The sequence below is a fragment of the Cetorhinus maximus genome, chromosome 7, assembly GCF_964194155.1.
Source record: "Cetorhinus maximus chromosome 7, sCetMax3.hap1.1, whole genome shotgun sequence".
Taxonomy (NCBI): Eukaryota; Metazoa; Chordata; class Chondrichthyes; order Lamniformes; family Cetorhinidae; genus Cetorhinus; species Cetorhinus maximus.
This window is the reverse complement of record NC_135885.1, coordinates 22,132,091-22,151,886: the sequence shown is the minus strand read 5'-3', so window position 1 is coordinate 22,151,886 and position 19,796 is coordinate 22,132,091. Positions and strand designations below refer to the sequence as shown.

General features: G+C 46.1%; 1 protein-coding gene across 1 annotated transcript in view; it reads left to right on the top strand.

Annotated features, from left to right (window-relative positions):
• LOC144683101 (von Willebrand factor A domain-containing protein 3B-like) overlaps positions 1-19,796 on the top strand; it is a 216,376-nt gene that overhangs the window by 170,459 nt on the left and 26,121 nt on the right. Inside the window, exon 26 of the mRNA XM_078546118.1 lies at positions 16,794-16,935. Coding sequence (XP_078402244.1) covers positions 16,794-16,935 — 142 coding nt within the window. The remainder of the gene's footprint in view (positions 1-16,793; positions 16,936-19,796) is intronic.

Genomic DNA, 19,796 nt, shown 5'->3' with positions numbered 1-19,796 from the left:
TTTACCACCGGCTGTATCATAATACCTCAAACATGGGCAAGAATTTTCCTGTCAGCGAGTGGAGGCGGGGCCCACTCATCGACGCGGATGATGCGGAATGCTGTCGCGCAGAACTCCCAGCGTCATCCTGTGTCATTTGCATTTTCAGGTCGGCGGGGGCACAGCCGAGTCAGCTGTGTGCCCGCCGACCTGTCAACGGCCTATTGAGGCCATTCAAAAATCAATTAGAGCAATTAGTGGACCTGCCTGTCCAAAGTTAAGGTCGGCCGGCAGGTCGGGAGCACTGGCAGCCATCTGAAAAAGCATGAAACCTCATCCATGGACGGGATGACTGAATTAAAAAATTAACATTCACTTTTACTTTAAGCTATGTCCATGTCCCAACTCATGTGACATTGTCACATGAGGGGACATGGATGGCAAATGAAAATTTCGAAACAAAAACCTTTTTCCCTTTGGGAACTGATCTCCCTGAGGCAGCACTTAGTCCCAGGGAGATCGGAGCACTCCTTCGCGTGCATGTGCGAAGGAGCGCACTTCTGCACTTCCCATTCCCCCCTGCCCTTACAGGGAGTGCACAGGGCTTCCGTGTGGACGTTACGCTGGGCAGGCCTTGATTGGCCCGCTTGCGAAAATGGCGGCGCGCCCCCAATTGGGGGCGCCTATCGGAGGGGCGCCTGCCCACGACCACTCCTGTACTTCTCCCCCGACAGGGGAATTATTTTGCCCATGAGGTCAATAGATTATTTCAATATGTGTCCCTTATCTCAATACTGTACAACTGTCTCATGCATTGGGCCCTGTATTACACTAGTCAAGGATAGTTGTTTTTTGATCAGGGGCTTCCACTGAATAGTGTAGGCTCCTTTTTCACAACATCCTGTCATAGCATGTTTAAGCCTCAGACTTCGATTCTAACATGGGAATGTTAGTAGAAAAATATAAATATAATCATTAACTATTTGATTAATTACTTATTCTTCAATTACAGAATAATTGAGGTACCTCCTCTAATAATCATCTGTTGTGGGTCAGTTGCCACTTTACAGCACTAATGGTTAAAGCAGCTAAAAGATTGCATTGCTTGGCAGCAGGTGTTCAAATCACAAAATGGCTTCCTTAAACAAGGCGTTAATACAAAATGGCAGCTTGGCCTTGTTATCCTGTTGCAGAATGCAGTGTCTAAAAATGGTCAAGTTAAGCAGGCAAACTAAATCCTACTAAAATAAATCCTAAAACCAAGGGCTGCTTACAAATTCTCTTCAGAAAGAATGAGAACTGCTTGAGATCTTGATTGCCACATCAGGTATTGTAGACTCGAAAATAAATAATTGTATCAGCTATCAGAAAATGGTACAGTATTTATTTTTCATTCTGGAACATGCTATACTCTTCTGCATCATTGCTAATAGCATCAACCGGTGAGTCAACATCTGACTTAGACTTTTAGAAGTAGAAACACTTTTATTCATGTGAAAACGTTCAATGAAACATGAATTTGGGAAGCTTTTAGCTTTCAAACAAACTAATTAGTGTTGTGGAAAGAATTACAAAAACACCATTCAGGTGTATGAATGTGCCAATTGTATTGGACCCAAGCAACTGAGCGTTGTTTCACCCTAGCATTCATCTACTAGTCAAAGAACTCAACCAAACAGATTACATACAAATCTTATGTTGTGTTTACACTCCTGGGGTAAAATTATTTGCTCGGCGGGTGGGCACGCATCCGACCCGACTGTGCGTAAAATGTCGCGCGATGACATCGGGCGAGCGTCCCGATGTCATCGTGCGCTCGAGCGGTATTTTGGTGGGCAGACGGGCGTGCGCCTGCTGACAATTAAACGGCCTATTAAGGCCATTGAAAAGTTAATTAAAATTAATTTTTCGCTGCCCGCCCAACCTTACAGTTGGCGGGCAAGGAAAAGCACCAAGTGGCCTTTGCACTTTTTTGGAAACCTCATCCAAGGGTGGGATGAAGTTTCCAAAAGCAAATAAAAATAAAATTAAAAACTGTCATTTTTCATTAATAACATGTCCAGAGTCATGTGACAGAGTCACATGAGGGACATGTTTCATTACATTTTTATTGTTTTAAGTATGTTTTTTCATATATCTTCATCTCACTGAGGCTGCTCTCTGCCTCAGGGAGATTATGCAGTGTGCACCCACGCACATGCGCAAAGGTTGCACTCGCCCGACTCGCACTCCTCCCCCCGCCCGCACAGGCCGCGCTGAGCGCGGCCGTTCGCATTTCACGCTGGGCGTGCCTTAATTGGCCCACCCACGTGAAATTGCCTTCCGGGCCTGTTCATGGCCAATGGCTCTCTTCCTGACCACCCCCCCCACCGCCTGCCCCCGCCGAGCCCGCACACCAAGGGCAAAATTCTGCCCCTGGTTTACTAAAATATATGTGAAGCAAGTAGCTTAAAGTTAGAAACATTTGCTGTCATTTCTTGATCAAAGCTTCTATTGAGACTGTATGTTCCTTCTCTATTTCTCTATATCTTGCTGATGCACCAGGAAAGTGTTTTGAAACTGTGGAATCGCCTCTGCATTTTACATATACAGATTGGCACTAATACCTCTTGTCGTCAGCAATGGGTTATCATGTGAATCCTCTTAACAGTGTTGCTGATTGTATGCTTCTCCTCTAAAAAATAAACACAGGATGTGAGCACCACCATCAGAGCTTCATTTATTTCCCGTCACTAGATACCCTGAGAAGGTGGTGTTGAACCTTCTCTTCGAACCGTTATAGTCCTTATGACAGTGGTGATTTTTAAGTCTTTAGCCTTGAGTGCTGCTAATATTTATTGCCCCACCCCTAATAGCCCTGGGAAGGTGTTCATGGGTCTTCTCCTGTACGTCGTGGTTTAATACAACTGAGCGGTTTGCTGGGCCATTGAGGATGGCAGGTGAGAGTCAATCCCATTAGATTCGGACTGGAGTCACATATAGATTAGATTGCATATGGATGGCAGGTAAGTGACATATGTGAATCCACTGGGATTTTACAACAATCTGACAGCTTCATAATCATTTTAACTGATATAAGCGTTTTCATTCTGAGGCTTACTTAAAACTGAATTCAAATTCGCAAACTATCGTAGTGGGACTTGCATGTTCTCTGGATTATTAGTCCAGGCCTCTAGATTAGTAGTTCAATTACACAACCAATACACTACCTTACCTATGCTAGGTAGGGATTTCCAGGATATTTACTCAGTGATTATATAGCGATAGGGAAATTAAAACTCAAAGTGTCTCCGTTCCACTTCCATTCTTACTCTTCTCAGTGGTAGCAGTTGCAGGGAGGGGAGGTGCTGACAAGTCAAAGTAACCTTTATTACTTGCTGCAGTGTATTGTGTAGATTAGGAACATAGGAACATGAGCAGCCCATTCAGTCCCTCAAGCCGTGCTATCTCCATATCCCTTGATGTCACTAGTCCCCAGAAATCTGTCAGTTTCTGTCTTGAACATGCTCAAAGATTGAGCTTTCACAGCCTCCTGGGGTAGAGAATTCCAAAGCTTCACCACCCTGTGAGTGAAGAAATGGCCTACTCCTTATTCTGAGATTATGTCCCCTGGTTCTAAACTCACCAACTAGGGGAAACATCCTATCTACATCCACCCTGTCACGCCCTGTGAGAATTTTCTAAGTTTCAATGAGATCACCTCTCATTCTTTGAAACTACAGCGTGAAACGTGGCTCCCGAGGACAGCGGGAGTGGGCGGGCAGCGGTGGGACTGCTATGACCACCGGGTCCAATGGTGACCCAGTGGCCTGTTTAAAAGTGCTCCTGCAGCCTTTGCAAAGGCTGTCAATCATGGCCAGCAGAAGGGCTCCCCAGAGCGCTGCTGGTGAGCAGGCCAGGCAGGAGGGTAGGGCAGGAGGACTCTGTGCCCCTCGTTTCTCAGACGATTGCCTTGCTGCCCTCCTCGAGGAGGTGGCAGCGCGGAGGGAGGTCCTCATTCTGAGGGATGGGAGGAGGAGGCCCCCCCACATTACCAAAGGTGCCTGGGAGGAGGTGACGGAGATAGTGAGCTCCCGCGACGAGGTGATACACACATGGATCCAGTGCCGCAAGTGCTTTAATGACTTTTTGTGCTCTTAAAGGGTGAGTACCATGTTGGTATTGATCACTTAACCCAGCAGGTAGGCATTTCCCCCCTGGTGCCCCCCTCGCCCCCAACTCTGAGACTGTAGTGACTGCATTGAATCATTGACGGCTTGTGTCCGTCGCTGGGTGGGCCAGCAGATATTGCCCATGCCGAGGTCACCCTGAGAGGGTAGTGATGAGATGGGTTCTGCACCCGCAGCATGCGGTACAGTGACACCGCATTACTGTTTTGGGGGCAACCTGTTGGATCTGCACCTCGGCGCAGTGCTGGAACCACAAAACATGTCCAAGTCAGGGTGCTGCCATGCTGGGAGGAGAGCTTGGTGGCGGGGCACTGATCCATCTGCTGCTCTTTGCATTCCACGTGTTTGCACCTCCTTGCTCTGCAAGGTTGGACCGTGTGGTGCCAAATGTGATGTAGGCTGCATTTGGCCAAGGTGGGGGGACAGGCCTGGCATCTTTGTGTGAGTGTGTGGTAGCTGCGGGGTGAGGAGGCATTGGAGCTTTGCAATGTCCCACTCTGGTTGGGGTGGGATGGCAGCGAAGAGATTCCAGGTACAAGTTGCACTAATCAATGCTCTTTTCTCCTTTTCAGGTGAACAATGCTCTTAATGCCACTGAGCGGGTGAGGACTGGCGGAGGGCTGGCCCAGTTGGCCATCATTACCAGGTTCGAGCAGGAGGCTCTGGATCTGGAGAGGCGCCATGTGCCCAGGTCCACCAGTGTCGGTGAGGCTGGGGTGCCTCGGGCAGGTATGTTTGCCCAGCACTGAGGTCAGCATTAGTGTCCCAGCAGCCATGATGCTGCTGAATGTTCAGTGATTGAAGTTTTCAACATGGCTTGAACATTGCTTATGGAAGGATAAGCGCAAAATGATCTGGGGGACAGGGATGCTCATTGACATTGTCTCCACGTTAACTGATCCAATGTCCTTGTTCTTCCTTTCAGCATCAGCGGATCAGGGCCAGGAGGAGGAGGCACAGGGGCCCCCTCTCACAGCTGAGGGTCCTGAAGTCTCTGACTCACCAGCGTCACACCATCTTCGCCAGGCAGGCACCAGCACAGATACTATTAGCACCTTGGTGGGAATTAGATCATTGGCTAGTGTCCCAGGGCACAACGGTGAGGGCACTTCACAGTCGCTGGAGGAGCTGGCAGAGACAGAGAGTGCCCATGGCGTCAGCAGTCGGAGGACTGCATGGGACCAGGCACATGCTCAGTTGGTGGCTGATGATGAGCCTCTGGAGTCGTCCATGAGGCAGCAAATGCTGGAAGTCCAGCAGGGTGTGCGGGAGGATCTGGTGGAGATACATGAGGCTATGCTTGGCTTGGTCTCCGTGGTGGAAGAGTCCATGCAGACCATTGCCAATGCAATGAGCCTCTTGGCCGTGTGCCATGCTTCCTCCCTGGAGAGAGTGGCGACTCTCGTGGAGAGGATCCTCCAGGGGACCAATCAGGGCTTCCTGGGGATGCGCTCTGACCAGCAAGCCCTCACATCGGCATTGACCCCAGCTCGGTGCCCATCCATCTGCAGTGAGCAGGGAGGTCTGAAGCGACCTCACATCAGTGCAGCAGCTGCCTGTCGTCTCTGCAGGCTCCTCTTAGGGCGCTCTGGATGAGGGCGGCAACTCCTCCGCCCCTCTCCCAGTGGCCATTGCATCTGATGAGGCTGCAATGACTGGGCAGATGCTGTGGATCTGGCCACTCCCTCCCATGTGGGGCCAGCACAGGCTCCACAGGCCAGAGGACGTCTGCCAAGGTCATTGAGGCCAACAGGACAGCAGAGTCAGCAGGCTGTCTCAGACGCCACTCCGAGCGAGGGTGCAGCACCTAGACATAGCACCCGTAAGCGTAAATTTAAGGCACCTTAGGCACACTACGGGTTTCTCACTGGTGCTTTTGTGTTGCCCCGCAATGAGGACATGATTAGTTGGTGTGATGTTTAACACCTTTGTCATTTTGTTTCTTTAAGATCATTTTGTTATATCATTAAATTTAGACATGTGACCAGGGCTGTGGGTGCCTCTTTTCCTCTGCAGGTGGATGGTTACCCATGATGTTATGAGTGATTTGTGTCACATTGAGCTTTATTAACAAGGCCCTTAGTTAATATTCCTATCCAGGCAGATTTAGCACTCAGGTATCGAGTATGGTGTCTGCAGCACAGGCTTTTGTTGGAGGTCCATCTGTGGTGTGCTAGCTGAAGGTTCTTTGGATTAAAGCCTCCCGGGTGTCCCTACCTCCCTGGAGTATGCCCGGGTCAGCGTCTACCCCCTCAGCATTTCCCTGTGCATGCTCATCCTCAGACTCATTGCTGGACTCATCATGTGCAGCCGTAGCCACTGTGTCTACATCTTCTTCATCCACAGCATCGCCCCTTTCCAGCGTAAGATTGTGGTGAGCACAGCATGCAACCACTTATCAGCGACACACGATCTGGGGGGTACTGGAGTGCACCCCCTGAGAGGTCCAGGCATCGGAAGCGCATCTTGAGAAGACCAATGGTTCTCTCCACCACAACCCTTGTGGGGGCGTGGCTCCTATTGTACCACTGCTCAGCTTCTGTTCTTGGATGGAGGAGAGGCGTCATGGGCCACCTTCTGAGGGGATAGCCCTTGTCACCCAGCAGCCATCCATCAAGCCAGGCTGGCACTGAAGAGCCCCGGCACCTGGGAGTGTCTGAAGATGTAGGCGTTGTGGGAGCTGCCTGGGTACCTTGCGCAGTCTTGTAGAATCTGCATCCTGTGATCACACACTATCTGCACGTTCATGGAGTGGAAGCCCTTCCTGTTGACGAAGGCACTGGGCTCACCTGCTGGCACATTGATGGCCATATGTGTGCAGTCTATTGCACCCTGGACACGGGGGAAGCCAGCAATGGCCGCGAAGCCTCTGGCTCGCTCTGCCTGGCTGGCCTGGTCCCAGTGGTAGTGGATGAACGTCAATGCACGTCTGAACAGAGCGTCTGTCACCTGCTTGACACAAGTGTGGACAATTGATTGGGAGACACCGCAAAGATCACCCACCGACCCCTGGAAAGAGCCAGAGGCATAGAAGTTGAGGGCAGCTGTGACCAATAGAGCCACTGGCATGGGGTGTCCACCCACACACTTAGCGGAGATCTCAGGGCCTATCATCTGACAGAGTTGACTGTCTCCCTTGAGAGACGGAGCCTCCTTTGGCTCTGCACCTCTGACATATTGAGGTAGTTGCTTCACTGCCTGTAAACCCTGGCAGCAGGATAGTGGCGTCTTCTGCGGTCCCTTCCGCCTTGGACTTCCTGTTGGCCCTGCATCCCTTGTACTGCGCCTCTCCTCCCAAAAGTGGCTCCCCTGGAGGCTGAATGAGCACTCCTGGCCTCCTCCCCTTTCTGGCCCTCCCTCCTCAGAGGAGGTGCCTCCAGTGGAGAGCACAACTCCCAATCCCAGGCTAAGGGGAGGCTTCCTGAAACCTGCAGGCCCCAACTACGGGTTTCTCACTGGTGCTTTTGTGTTGAGTACTGTAGAGTACTGATCTGAAGGTTGTGAGCCCTGTCCAAGCAGCTGGTTTGAGTTTTGAAGTATTTCTGCTCACACAGGCAAGTATCAGTAACTTTCAAAATTAAATATCTGACTGAGCGCATTCGCGACCCCACTCGCTCCTCTTATCCCGCCCGTGGATGAGGTTTATACAAATGTGTCTTACCCGCCTGCCCGTTGCGCCCGCACGACGACCTGAAGATCGCACGGGCCCCGATAAATCGGTGTCGATTGGTGCCTCAGGGGCCTTAAGTGGCCCGTTAATGAATGGCGGGCGTGCATCGGAGATGGTCGCACGCCTGCCCACCGAAATATCGCGATAGCGCCCGGTGATGTCGGGATGCTCGCCTGACGTCACCGTGCATCATTTTACACATCGGCATGGGGGGCCCGCCCCCGAATGCCAGTGGGAAATTCTGTCCTATAGAGAATACAGGCCCAGTTTCCTCAAATCTCTCCTCATGAGACAATCCTGCCATCCCAGGGATTAGTCTGGTGAACCTTCATTGCGCTCCCTCTACAGCAAATACATCCTTCCTTAGAAACGGAGACCAAAACTATACACAATACTCCAGGTGCGGTCTCCCCAGGGCTCTACACAATTGCAGCAAAACATCTTTATTTCTGTACTTAAATCCCCTTAACATGAAGGACAACATAGCATTTGCCTTCCTAATTGCTTGCTGCACCTGCATTCTCGCTTTTGGTGACTTATGAACAGGGACTTCGGATGCCGACACTTCCCAACCTCTCACCATTTAAGAAATATTCTGTGTTTATGTTTTTTTCTACCAAAGTGGTAGATAACTTCACACTCATTCACATTATATTCCATTGGTTATGCTCTTGCCCATTCACTTAGCCTGTGCAAGTCTGCTTGAAGCCTCCTTGCATCCTCCTCGCAACTTACATTCCCACCTAGTTTTGTGCATATTACCTTGGGCACCTTCTTCCAGGTTATTCTTGAGAAGGCTCCTTCATGAATAAAATTATACATCATGCACCACTATCCAGGAGATCTGAGCACTTCCCAGATCAGTCAGACACCTGAAATGTGTCTTCAGTATATCAATAATGTGCACTCTGGTGGCTGAATGGATCTTATAGCAAAGCTCAGTTGTTGTCCTGGGAAAGGCGTTGTTAGCCATTGCTCGATATCCCAGATCCGCCTAGTCACAAACTGGCTAGACGTTGAAGAAGTGGAGTCCTTTCCTGTTGTTGGAAGTGATGGGATTTTTGAAGGAAGCACACATGACCTAATGGGTGAGTCTGTGACTCCTAGTACTTTTGAAAATTTGCTGCTTGGTAAAATTGCCCTGTCCTCTATGCTACCAGTTGTACAGGATGAAAGGGTTGAGCTGGCTTGCAGTAATGTACATGTGATTTGCTTGTGGCATTTGTGAATATCTGATTGACTGATGTTACTGATACTCATGAGGCAGCCCAAAAGAGCATGCAGCTTAAAATGTAAGGGTAGTGACCTCTACAGCTGTTGACAGTGCAGGACGTGCTATATTGGAGGGCTGCAGGTCAGGTGTAGCATGTGGTGTAACTCATTAATTGTAGCATTTTCAAGCACTGCTCCTGGTTCAGCTAAAGTTAGAGGGCCTTTGTCTGTTTATTCTATAGGAGGGATACTAGTAGGTGGCTGCCATATATCTCATATCACACTTGAGCAGCCTCCTCTATTCCTCGCCCTTTCTACCTCCAAGATATAGGGGTACTCCTAATAGGAAACTTATCGTGGCCTCTTTTGGAATGAGAAAGAATAGAGAATGGATGTCCTATAGCAAAAGGCAGAAAGGTAGATGCTGAAGCAGTAGCCAGTAATGAGAAAACCAAATAAAAATTGAAAATTGGTTCAAAAATATGTATATTACAAGGCTTTATAAAGAATGGAGTGCCCCTTTAGATGTACTTCTGCCTTTTCTGTAATGGCATGTAAGACTAAATGATTTTTATATAGGCATGAGTTACATTCACTGTTACTGAGGCAGTAACAATAGAAAATGGAAACTGAGTATTGCTGAAGAAAGAGACATACTGTTGAAGTTTTTCACTTTGCACTCATCAGGACAGAATTTACAAGAACACCAATTATAAATGGAACAACAATTTATACTGCATGAGAAGAGTGTGCTGATTGGTTGGAAAGTGGACTCTGAATCTCAGAGGCATTGCCATGGAGAATGCACCAGGAAGCAGTTAACTGCCAAGCTTTTAATTATATTCAAACCAGGCAGGTCAACTCTGATTGGTCAAGGGGAATGAACCAGGGAATGGCTGTCCCCAATGGCTGTCCCCCAAGCTTTTGTTTCATTGAAAAATGTCCAGGGTCGCACATTAAAATGGAAATTAAGACATCGCTAAGCCATGCAGAAAGTAAAAAGCCTTTCCCCATTTGTGTGAACAATAACTTTTATTTATATAGAGCCTTTAAAGTAATAAAACGTCCCAATTCATCGAGGAATTATAAAGCAAAATATGACACCCAGGCACATGGGAGATATTAAGGCAGCTGATTAAAAGCTTGGTCAAAGAGGTAGGTTTCAAGGAGTATCTTAAAGGGGCAAAGCGAGGTGGAGAGGCGGAGAGGTTTGGCCCAGCATCTGGCAAAAGTAATGCTAAAAAATGTAATGCATATTGACGAGAACTAGAGTTGCTTAGGTAGGGGTTTGTCTAGCTATGAGGAAAAATTGGATAGGCTGTGGTTGTTTTGTTAGCGAGAGAGGAGGCTGAAGGGAGATTTAATTGAGATGTATTAAATTACCAGGGGCCAAGATAGGGTGGATGGTAAGCACCTATTTCTGTCAGCAGAGAGGTCAATAACTGGAGGCATAAGGTTAAAGTAATTGATAGAAAGATTAAAGGGGAGTTGAGGAGAATTTTTTTCACCCATATGGCGGTGGGGACCTGGAACGCACTGCCTAAAAGGCTGGTAGAAGTTGAAAGTGTCACTGCGTTTAAGAAAAGCACTTGGATGTGAGCTCAAAGGGTCATAACCTACAGGACCAAGAGCTAGAAAGTGGGATAGCTGTTTTACGACTAGCACGCACGGTGGACTGAATGGCCTCCTGTTGTGCCCTAAGTTTTCTGTTTCTATGAGTTTCAAGTGGATATTAGCTATCTTACTGAATGTGCTCCATTGGTTAATGGGTAGAATCAGACCGCATTTACAAAGGTGACTTTTTATTTTACCCATTTTCTCAACCTCTCCTGTCATGGAAAGATTATCTTTAGCACTGGCTAATAATCAGTTAAGGATGCATCTGTCTTTTTCACCTCTTCCATTGATTGGCCTGACTTATAAGAGGTAATAAATATCCTGATGACAAATAATATGGATTGATAATGCTAGACGAAGTGTTATTCTGAATTCTGTCCTCACTTTCTCAGTTTGGGGAGGGGGAGTAATTTTACAGAAATTAATATTTACAGAGGAATAATAAAACTCTGTTTTATACTTACACTAACTTCTTGCCAAAAAGCATGGATAATTTCACCTCCATGATTAGAATAATACTGCAGCCTTTATGCCATGTTTAATTGGCAAGACTATTAAAGGTTGGCTTAAGTGTCAATTCACAGATAAGCAGTCAAAGGAAGATTGGGAGTTCGTTGGAGCTACAGCAAAAATTTCCTGCCTGCTGGACAGCAGTAGGATCAGTGGGTGACTTTACAGAAAACTGCCAGTGAACTACCTGTGATTTCCTGTACATTGGAATACGCCTGTGATAGCTGGCAGCTATGTGTAAGACCTCACGTTTATTTTATTGTATTTATTTATTTATTTTCTTATTTTGCAAAAGAAGCAATGAGATGATAAACCTTCTGTCGCCCTAGCTGGATGTAAAGTGCTGGATACTAGCTCAGGAGCTGGGGGCCAAGAAGCAGTGATGTTGGGAGAAGGGCTGTTTTGAGGTTGGAAATCCAGGAAGAGCAGTTTCCCTCGGGCTCTTCCAAATTTGATGGCAGGGCACGATTAACATTTATTGGCCCGGATTTTAAAACAGCGCGCAGAGCCCGATTCCAGGATTCCTGTCCCCATTCCCATTCCCAGCAGTTGTCATCAGCATGGATAAGGCATTGCAGGGGTGGGCAATTCAAACCCCTGCAATTTTATTGGAGTCGGGCCCCTTTAGTAAATAGACTTGGTTCATGTCCTCTCAGAGGAGATGTGAACCATGGGGAAGCCTCAGTCCCAAGTGGGGAACTAAAAAGCAAAAGCAATCACTTGCTCCTAGAATTCTTCCACTGACAGACTTGGAAATACAAAAGTAATATTTGTTCTTTCAGTTTCAATAGTTAAATGCTGTTTGTAAGTTAAATGTGTTTTTACTGCAGTGACTGGGATCTCATGTATATTAATCTGAAATGATTTAAATGTCCAGAGTCCATTTAAAATTAAAAAAAAAACATTCAGAATCTTTCACTTAGAGAGAAAAAAGCCCCAACTGCTTTGATTGACAGGACATCTGGTATAGCTGAGAAAAAAATGGGCTGATATCTGAGTAAATGGGGGTGGGCATTCTAGCCCTGCATTGCCTCTTTTAGGATACCCACCTGAGGCCTAGGATCATGGTTGGATCCCAGGCCACTGGCGAGTGAAGGTGGGGGATGGTTCGCATGGTGGGGGTTTGTGGGGAGGGGTTTGGGGGTCGGAAGGTAGGGCAAGGCATGGCTCTCAGCGGGCCCACCCCCCTTTTCCTGATGCTGAGTGCTCTAATCAGGCACTGAACACCTTTGAATGAGGGAACCCTGCCCTCGGGAGCCCGCAAGCTACCCTGCATGGATTTGCTTCTGGTGCTCCCGGCATAGTGAGCCTCCCACCTGCCACTGGGTCAATACAGTATCAGCAGTGGTGGGATTAGGCCCTTAAGCGGGCATTTATTTTAGGCCTCAATATGTGAAGACGGGAAGGCCGCCCACTGGCCTTCTCGTCACGGACTAAAATTGAGATGACTACAAAAGAACATTTAACCAGCTTAAACAGAGATAAAGTGCGGTGAGCGTGCTGCTTGACAATGGGATCACTACTGTTTCTAATTTACATCAGTTTGTTGTAGAAACTCACTGCCAATGGCTTACATTTGCAGATGGGACCGTATTAGGAAGGGCAACTCAGAAATAAAAAAAGACCTGGACAAAATATAAGTGGGTAAAATAATGAAAGATGGTGAGAAAAAAGAACAGAAATAGACTCCTCAGTCTTGAAAGGAGGCAACTGAGCACTGATCTTGTAGCACCCACCACCCTCCCACCTGATTAAATGCTCCCTCGCCACCAAACTCACCATTAAATGCTAGCCATAAACTGGATCCAGCAGGTAAGTGGGAAAGCTTTCTCCTGGATTCACTTTAACCGATGGGTTTCCTAAAGTCCCGGAAACCCAGCCAGTGAGTATTAAATTTAAAATGATGGCTAATTCTGAGACATGGCACCTCATTATACTACTTAAATGACCAACCCACTTCCTGTGAGCAGGTTGGTTGTCCGCCACCTCGCCATTAAGACTGGACATTTAAATACTGTGGCTACAAGAGACTGGGAATTCTATGGCAAGTGACTCACTTCCTGACTCCCCAAAGCCTTTCAACCATTTGCAAGACACAAGTCAAGAGTGTGATGGAATACTGCCCCCCGATGGTTGGATGAGAGCAGCTCCAACAATACTCAAGAAGTTTGACACCATTTCAGACACCTCTGAGTTCCCCTTGAGGTTCAGCTTGCCAGGTGTACACCTTTTAAAGGCAGTTGTGAATCACGCCGTTGTGAAGTGACGCTGACGTGGATGGTAAATTTGACGTGGGGGTATGATTCTGGTGAGCAGGGCTTGAAATCAGATGCTGAAGTATTGAAATTAGTTTCCTGACATGTGGCAGCAGGAACCACGGCCCGCCATTGACGGGTGGAGTGGACGATGGCAAACTGGCTTCACAATGGCGTGGAACCGAGTTATGGCCTTCTCACCATATTGTGCCCCCCCCGACCTGCCATGACGCCCGACGCTAACGGCCGAAAAATTCCGGCCATTGTCTTTGGCCCCTGCCACAAACTCTCTATCTATCAATGCCATCGACTTCTCCCCATTCCCTCTCTAGGCACCTTATATTCCTCTCTGGGCACCTTAGACCCCTCACAAACTCGTCATCCTATTCAATGCTGATCTGATCTGAGCTCCCTGACTGCATATCAATACAGCCCATATCCATCTCTAAAACACTGTTCACCACTGTCGGCCCATCTATCTTTGCCACCTCCAGCATTATCTTTCCTAGTGGGCTTCTGTCTAATTCCCATTTTACATTCTCTGTAAATGTCAGTACATCCAAAACTCAACTGCCTGTATCCTGTCCCACATCATTACAAGTTTATCTTCAGCAACAATTTCAAAATGATATAAAAACAGAAACTGCGGGAAGTACTCAGTAGGTCTGACAACATCTGTGGAGAGAGAAACAGACTTAACGTTTCGAGTCGATTATCACAGAGCAGAAGAAGTCATATCGGCTCGAAACGTTAACACTGTTTCTCTCTCCACAGACGCTGCCTGACTTGCTGACTGATTCCAGTACTTCATGTTTTTATTTCAGATTTCCAGCCATTGCAGTATTTTGCTTTCATTTCAAAATAATTTTGGGTAACTGAGAGACCTCTGTATTAGAGTGATCCGCACTCCGTGATGCAAGGTTCTCACCTCAGGAGTCAGATTAACTTGACATAGATTTTATTGTACAGAACATGAGTAATGCAAACAAACTACACATCTCCACACTCCATTGTAGGAGACTCTTCGGGTTGTAGGAGTTTATCATTGAAGTTGTTACTAATAATAATTCACCTATCAGAAGTTTTCATTGTGTTATTATATCTTGCTTGAATCTCACCTACTCATACCCTTTGTCTGCAATTGTCATTCGTACTGACTAAGCAGATGTCACATGGTTGGCTTTAGCAAGTGATGTAAATAGGTCCCAACTCTTACCTCTTACTGGTCCTAGAAGTTACTGAATTCTACATTCTTTACAGTGTTGTACTGAACTAATCTCTCAGCATTTTCTTATAGAATACATTTATTCGTTTACTTTACTTTTGGCACTAACTCTTCATATTCATCATATAACACAGAAATCTAATTCGAAAATCACTTAGCAGTCTTTCTGGCCTTATCTAACACTTCTTCAAGTTTTGTATGCTTAAGCAGTTGACTACATTTTACACCAGCTGTCAGCATTCTGTTTTATTTCAGCCTCCTAGTCATCTTATAATAGCTGAACTTTTATGCTGTGCTGCATATATATATACTCAAACCCTTCACATTGTATGCCAGATATCCCATCATAGTCTCTGGTCAAGCCATTTAAACTGTAAACTGTCCTCTCTCTCTTCAGTAACCATGCTTTAAGAGGGTGTTGGCGATCCTGTACCTCCATGTTAACCTTGCTCTAGAGGTGTAGATCATCTTCGTTGGTGGTACATTCATCCAGTTTGCGAGGGTGTTTAAAAAGTTTGTCCATTGTCTACCTCGATCTCTTTCTATCGATCTTTCTCATCAGCATCAGACTTTATAAATCGTGATGTTTTATTATGGGCCCAAGAAATTTCAATTGTCTCTTCCTGATCTTGGTCAGCACATTTATGTCAGTCTCAGATTTTATTAGCACCTCCTCACTGTAGCGTGACTTGTCCAAGATATCTTAATTATTCACCTCAAAATCCACAACTCTGCAGCTTCAACTCTTCTCTGCATTGCTTTCACTGATCACCCAGCACTCACTCCTGTATGCCAGATTGGTGTGATGTAGCATTCCAGGATTCTCAGTTTTGTTTTCATGGCTAATTTTGAGTTGATCATAATCTCCTTCACATTTTGAAAAGCATCTTTGCCTATTCCAATCCTCCGTCTTATTTCTTTGGTCACACTTTCCATCCAATGTTAACATCCTTCCTAGGTAACAACATTTGTCTACTTGTGTCGTATGTTGGTTAGTCTAGCTTCGGAATGATTACTGAGACATTGGAATGTTCAAAGAACAACTGGTTTATTTTATACAACTGAACTATGTACAGCTATCCATGACTAGTTATCACACTGCTGAAGCCATGAATATTCTCCCTCAGCTCTCCTAGTCATGTGCTCTCTTGCATCATCATTATGGGCGGTGCTATTTACAAAGTCCCACACATTAACCCTTACAAACCCTAATACTACAACCTGTGTGACCTTTTCATTCTTCACTGTGATCTTAGATTCTGGTATGATTTTCTTTTTGGACAACACTAGACATTTTGTTTCCTTACAATTTGTACTCAGCCCTTTCTTCTCACTTTCACTCACTACTCTATCCAAAATGTTTTGTAGGTTCTCTTATGCTGTCCTACATTCCTCAATTGAAATAATTCTTATATGTCTGGACGGAGTCTTGTGCATGGTCTGTGCACAGGTTTCATGCACCATTCACGCTGCCCAACTGCATTGAAGATCTTGGCCCTCGGGGCTCAGCTCCTTATAATATTGGTACATTGGTTGCCCCGGTTACAATATAAAATGGATAGTAAGAATGTTATTGATCTAATTCAAAAGACGTAAAATGACTTTGGACCATGGAATATTTGGTAACTTGAGGAGAAATCTTTCCATAAACCTGGTAGTAAATGCACAATATTGTTAATCGTGGTCTTTATGAATGACTTTAGTCCATGGAAAGAATCTTTCTGAATGCCCTTAAACCTGATCCAGGAAATAATGAATTTTATAGTGACTCCAAATGAGAAATCCACTGTAGGCATTTTATTACTGCTGCCACTGTAGGCATTTTATTACTGCTACCACTGTAGACATTTTATTACTGCTACCACTGTAGGCATTTTATTACTGCTACCACTGTAGACATTTTATTACTGCTACCACTGTAGGCATTTTATTACTGCTACCACTGTAGACATTTTATTACTGCTACCACTGTAGGCATTTTATTACTGCTACCACTGAAGCTTATGGACCTAAGAAGAATATAATTATAAAAATAACTGTATATTCAGGATGTGCTTGTGTCATTTCATTCAGCAGATTATAAAGATGTCAGATTATTTCTTTGTATATTCTACCTTTGTGTCTGAGGAATTTCAATTTTAAATCATCCTTTGCAGGAGCTGGGGTTCATGAATCATGTTCCCAGGAACCATAATCCCAGTGTACAAAAAGCCACAAAGCAGGTGAGAAGAACATTGGACACCCTGAGAAGTCAGAGGGTAATTGCAAGGTCAGAGGTTGATGGTTTTTATTACCCAGGTAAGTTAAATTTCAGGCGTTTTTTTTAGGTTTTTAAGAGACCTGTAGTAAATCTACTTAGAAGTTTAGAGATGACCATGTAGCCACATGACTGTTCATTATAAGATTCATTATTATTCATCATAGCTATTTACTTTAAGAAATAATTTTGTTGACAGCAGTAAATGGTAATGAAAGAGTAAATTATATTGAAATGTCCCCTAACCTTTAAGATAATCAATTGAAAGTATTCTGTGAGCATTTGAAATCATGACCGTTCAGTTCAGAATTCCCCAAGCTATTTCACCAAAGCGAGAATGTATTTCATCATCACATACTGAAATAATAAAGCTCCACTAAGCAATAATTCCACTTTACTACCAATAAAAGCAGGGGACGTCAACACTGTTAATTATATTCTCATAATTTCACATTCTTCTCACAAAATACACGACACTGAGAATAGCCATAAAACGCAATGGGGAAGCTTTTCAGGGAACTAATGTACATGGGGGATGGAACAGTGATTTCTGTACTTAACCACAGTGAACATCAGCAACACTGGAAAAAGACCTCCAGGAACAGGTCCCACTTCCAATGGGAAATATGTGTGGTACAAAAATGTGACGTAGGCTGGAATCTTGTTGAGGCACCGAGGGTCTCGCCTACCAGCTGGAGAGCCAGTGAGACCCGCGCTGCCAAACAAACCAATCAGGCAGGGGCAAAGCCACTGGTGGGCCTGCCCCTCGAATCAGACTCCAGGGGAAGAAGTCTCGCCTACCGAGAGGTGCCGGCTAATCAGAGACCGGAAGCTCTTGTGCTCAGTAGCGCTTCGGGGAGGTGGTGGCTGCTGGAAGAAAAACACCTACCAGGGCCCCGGGATCGCAGAGTGATCCAGGCCACAGGTAAGTAATATGGGGGCAGGAGGACAGGCCCACCTGCAGCTGGATGAGGGAGGCCCTTAAGTGGTCATTAATTAGCCACTTAAGGGCCTCAATTGGCAGCGGGGCAGGAGGGTCCGTCATGGGCTTTCACTTAATTCTGGTGGGGGCGGTAAGGCAGCAGGGTACTGGGTACGCCACAATCCTGCCTATTTACACGCTGTTCCCACCTCCAAGCTCATCACCAGCGAGAGCAGAAGATTCCGGCAAGTGGTGTTCAGCATGGAGAAGCTCTGATTCATTAATTGTAGGGGGATGGGAAGTGGTAATCAGCAGGAGGTTTCCTTGCCCATGTTTGACCTGATGCCATAAGACTTCATGGAGTCCCGAGTCAATGTGGATGTAAAATCCAGCATTAGGGAAGGTGATACACAAGGGGAAGTTTCCCGATGGTGTATATTTAGTGTGAATTTGAGTCATATTAGGAAAAGGAGAGTTGCATTGACAGTTTTACTGGAATTCAATTTCAATTGACCTGCCTTCCTTCAGCATTAATGATTGCATTTTTCTTCTAAATAATATTTGTGGTACAGGCAGTGTAGTGGTTATGTTACTGAATGAGTACTCCAGTGAACATGAGCTCAAATCCTACTTGGTAGTGTGAAAATTTTGAATTCAGCTTAAACAAAATGGAAATCAAGAACTGCTTTCAGTAAAAGTGACCATGAAGCTGTTGGATTGTTGCTAAACACTCATTTGGTTCACTAGTGTCCTTTTAGAGAAGGAAATCTTCCATCCCTGCCTGGAGTGGTACCAAACTACTACAGATAAGTTAAATAAGAATAAAACCTGACAGGTGATCCATCATCGATGTAGGCCCTAGAAACAACAAAGACACTCCTGGCCCAGCCGACCGTGCAAAGTCCTCCTCACCAGCAAAATTGGGCGAACAGTCCCACAGACTAGTCAAGCAATAGCCTGACATAGTTGTACTCACCAATTCATATCTTACAGACAATGTCCCAGATACCACCATCACCATCTCTGGGTATGTCCTGTCCCACTGGCAGGGCAGACCCACAAAAGGTGATGGCACAGTGGCATGCAGCGGTGAGAGTGTGGCACTGGGAATACTCCACACTGACTCTGAACTCCATGAAGTCTCATTGCAACAGGTCAGACGTGGTCAAGGAAACCTTCTGCTGACTACCACCTCCCATTTTCCCTCAATTAATGAATCAGAGCATCTCCATGTTGGACACCACTTGGAGGAAGCACTGAGGGTAGCAAGGGCACAGAAAGTACTCTGGGTTGGGGACTTCAACGTCCATTGTCAAAAGTGGCTCGATAGCAACATTACTGATAAAGCTGGCTGAGTGCTGAAGTTCATATCTCTCCGACTGGGCCTGTGGCAGGTAGTGGAAGAAACTACAAGAGGGTAAAACCTATACCTGACCTTGCCCTCACCAGTCTATCTCTTGCAGATGTGTTTGTCCATGGAAGTATTGGTTTGAGTGGCCACCACACAATCCTTGTGGAGAAGAAGTCCCGTCTTCACACTGGACATGCTCCATTATGTTGGTGTGCCACTGCCACTGTGTTAGGGATAGATGCAGGTCGGATCTAGCAGCTCAAAACTGGGCATCCATGAGGTGCTGTGGGCCATCGGCAGCATCATAATTGTACTCAACCACAAACTGTAATCCCTCTTTCAACATAACCATCAAGCCAAGGGACCAAGCCAGTGGTGTCAGGGAGCATATCGGGAGTAGCACCAGGCATTGCAAAAAGTGAGGTGCCAACTTGGTAAAGCTACAACGCAGGACTACTTAAATACCAAGCACTGGAAGTAGCATGTGTTGGACAGAGCTAAATGATCCCATACCAACAGATCAGACAAAAAATCTGCAGCCCTACCACATCCAGTTGTGAATGGCGATGGACAATTAACTATACAGAGGAGGAGGCTCCATGAATATCCCCATCCTGAATGATGGGGGA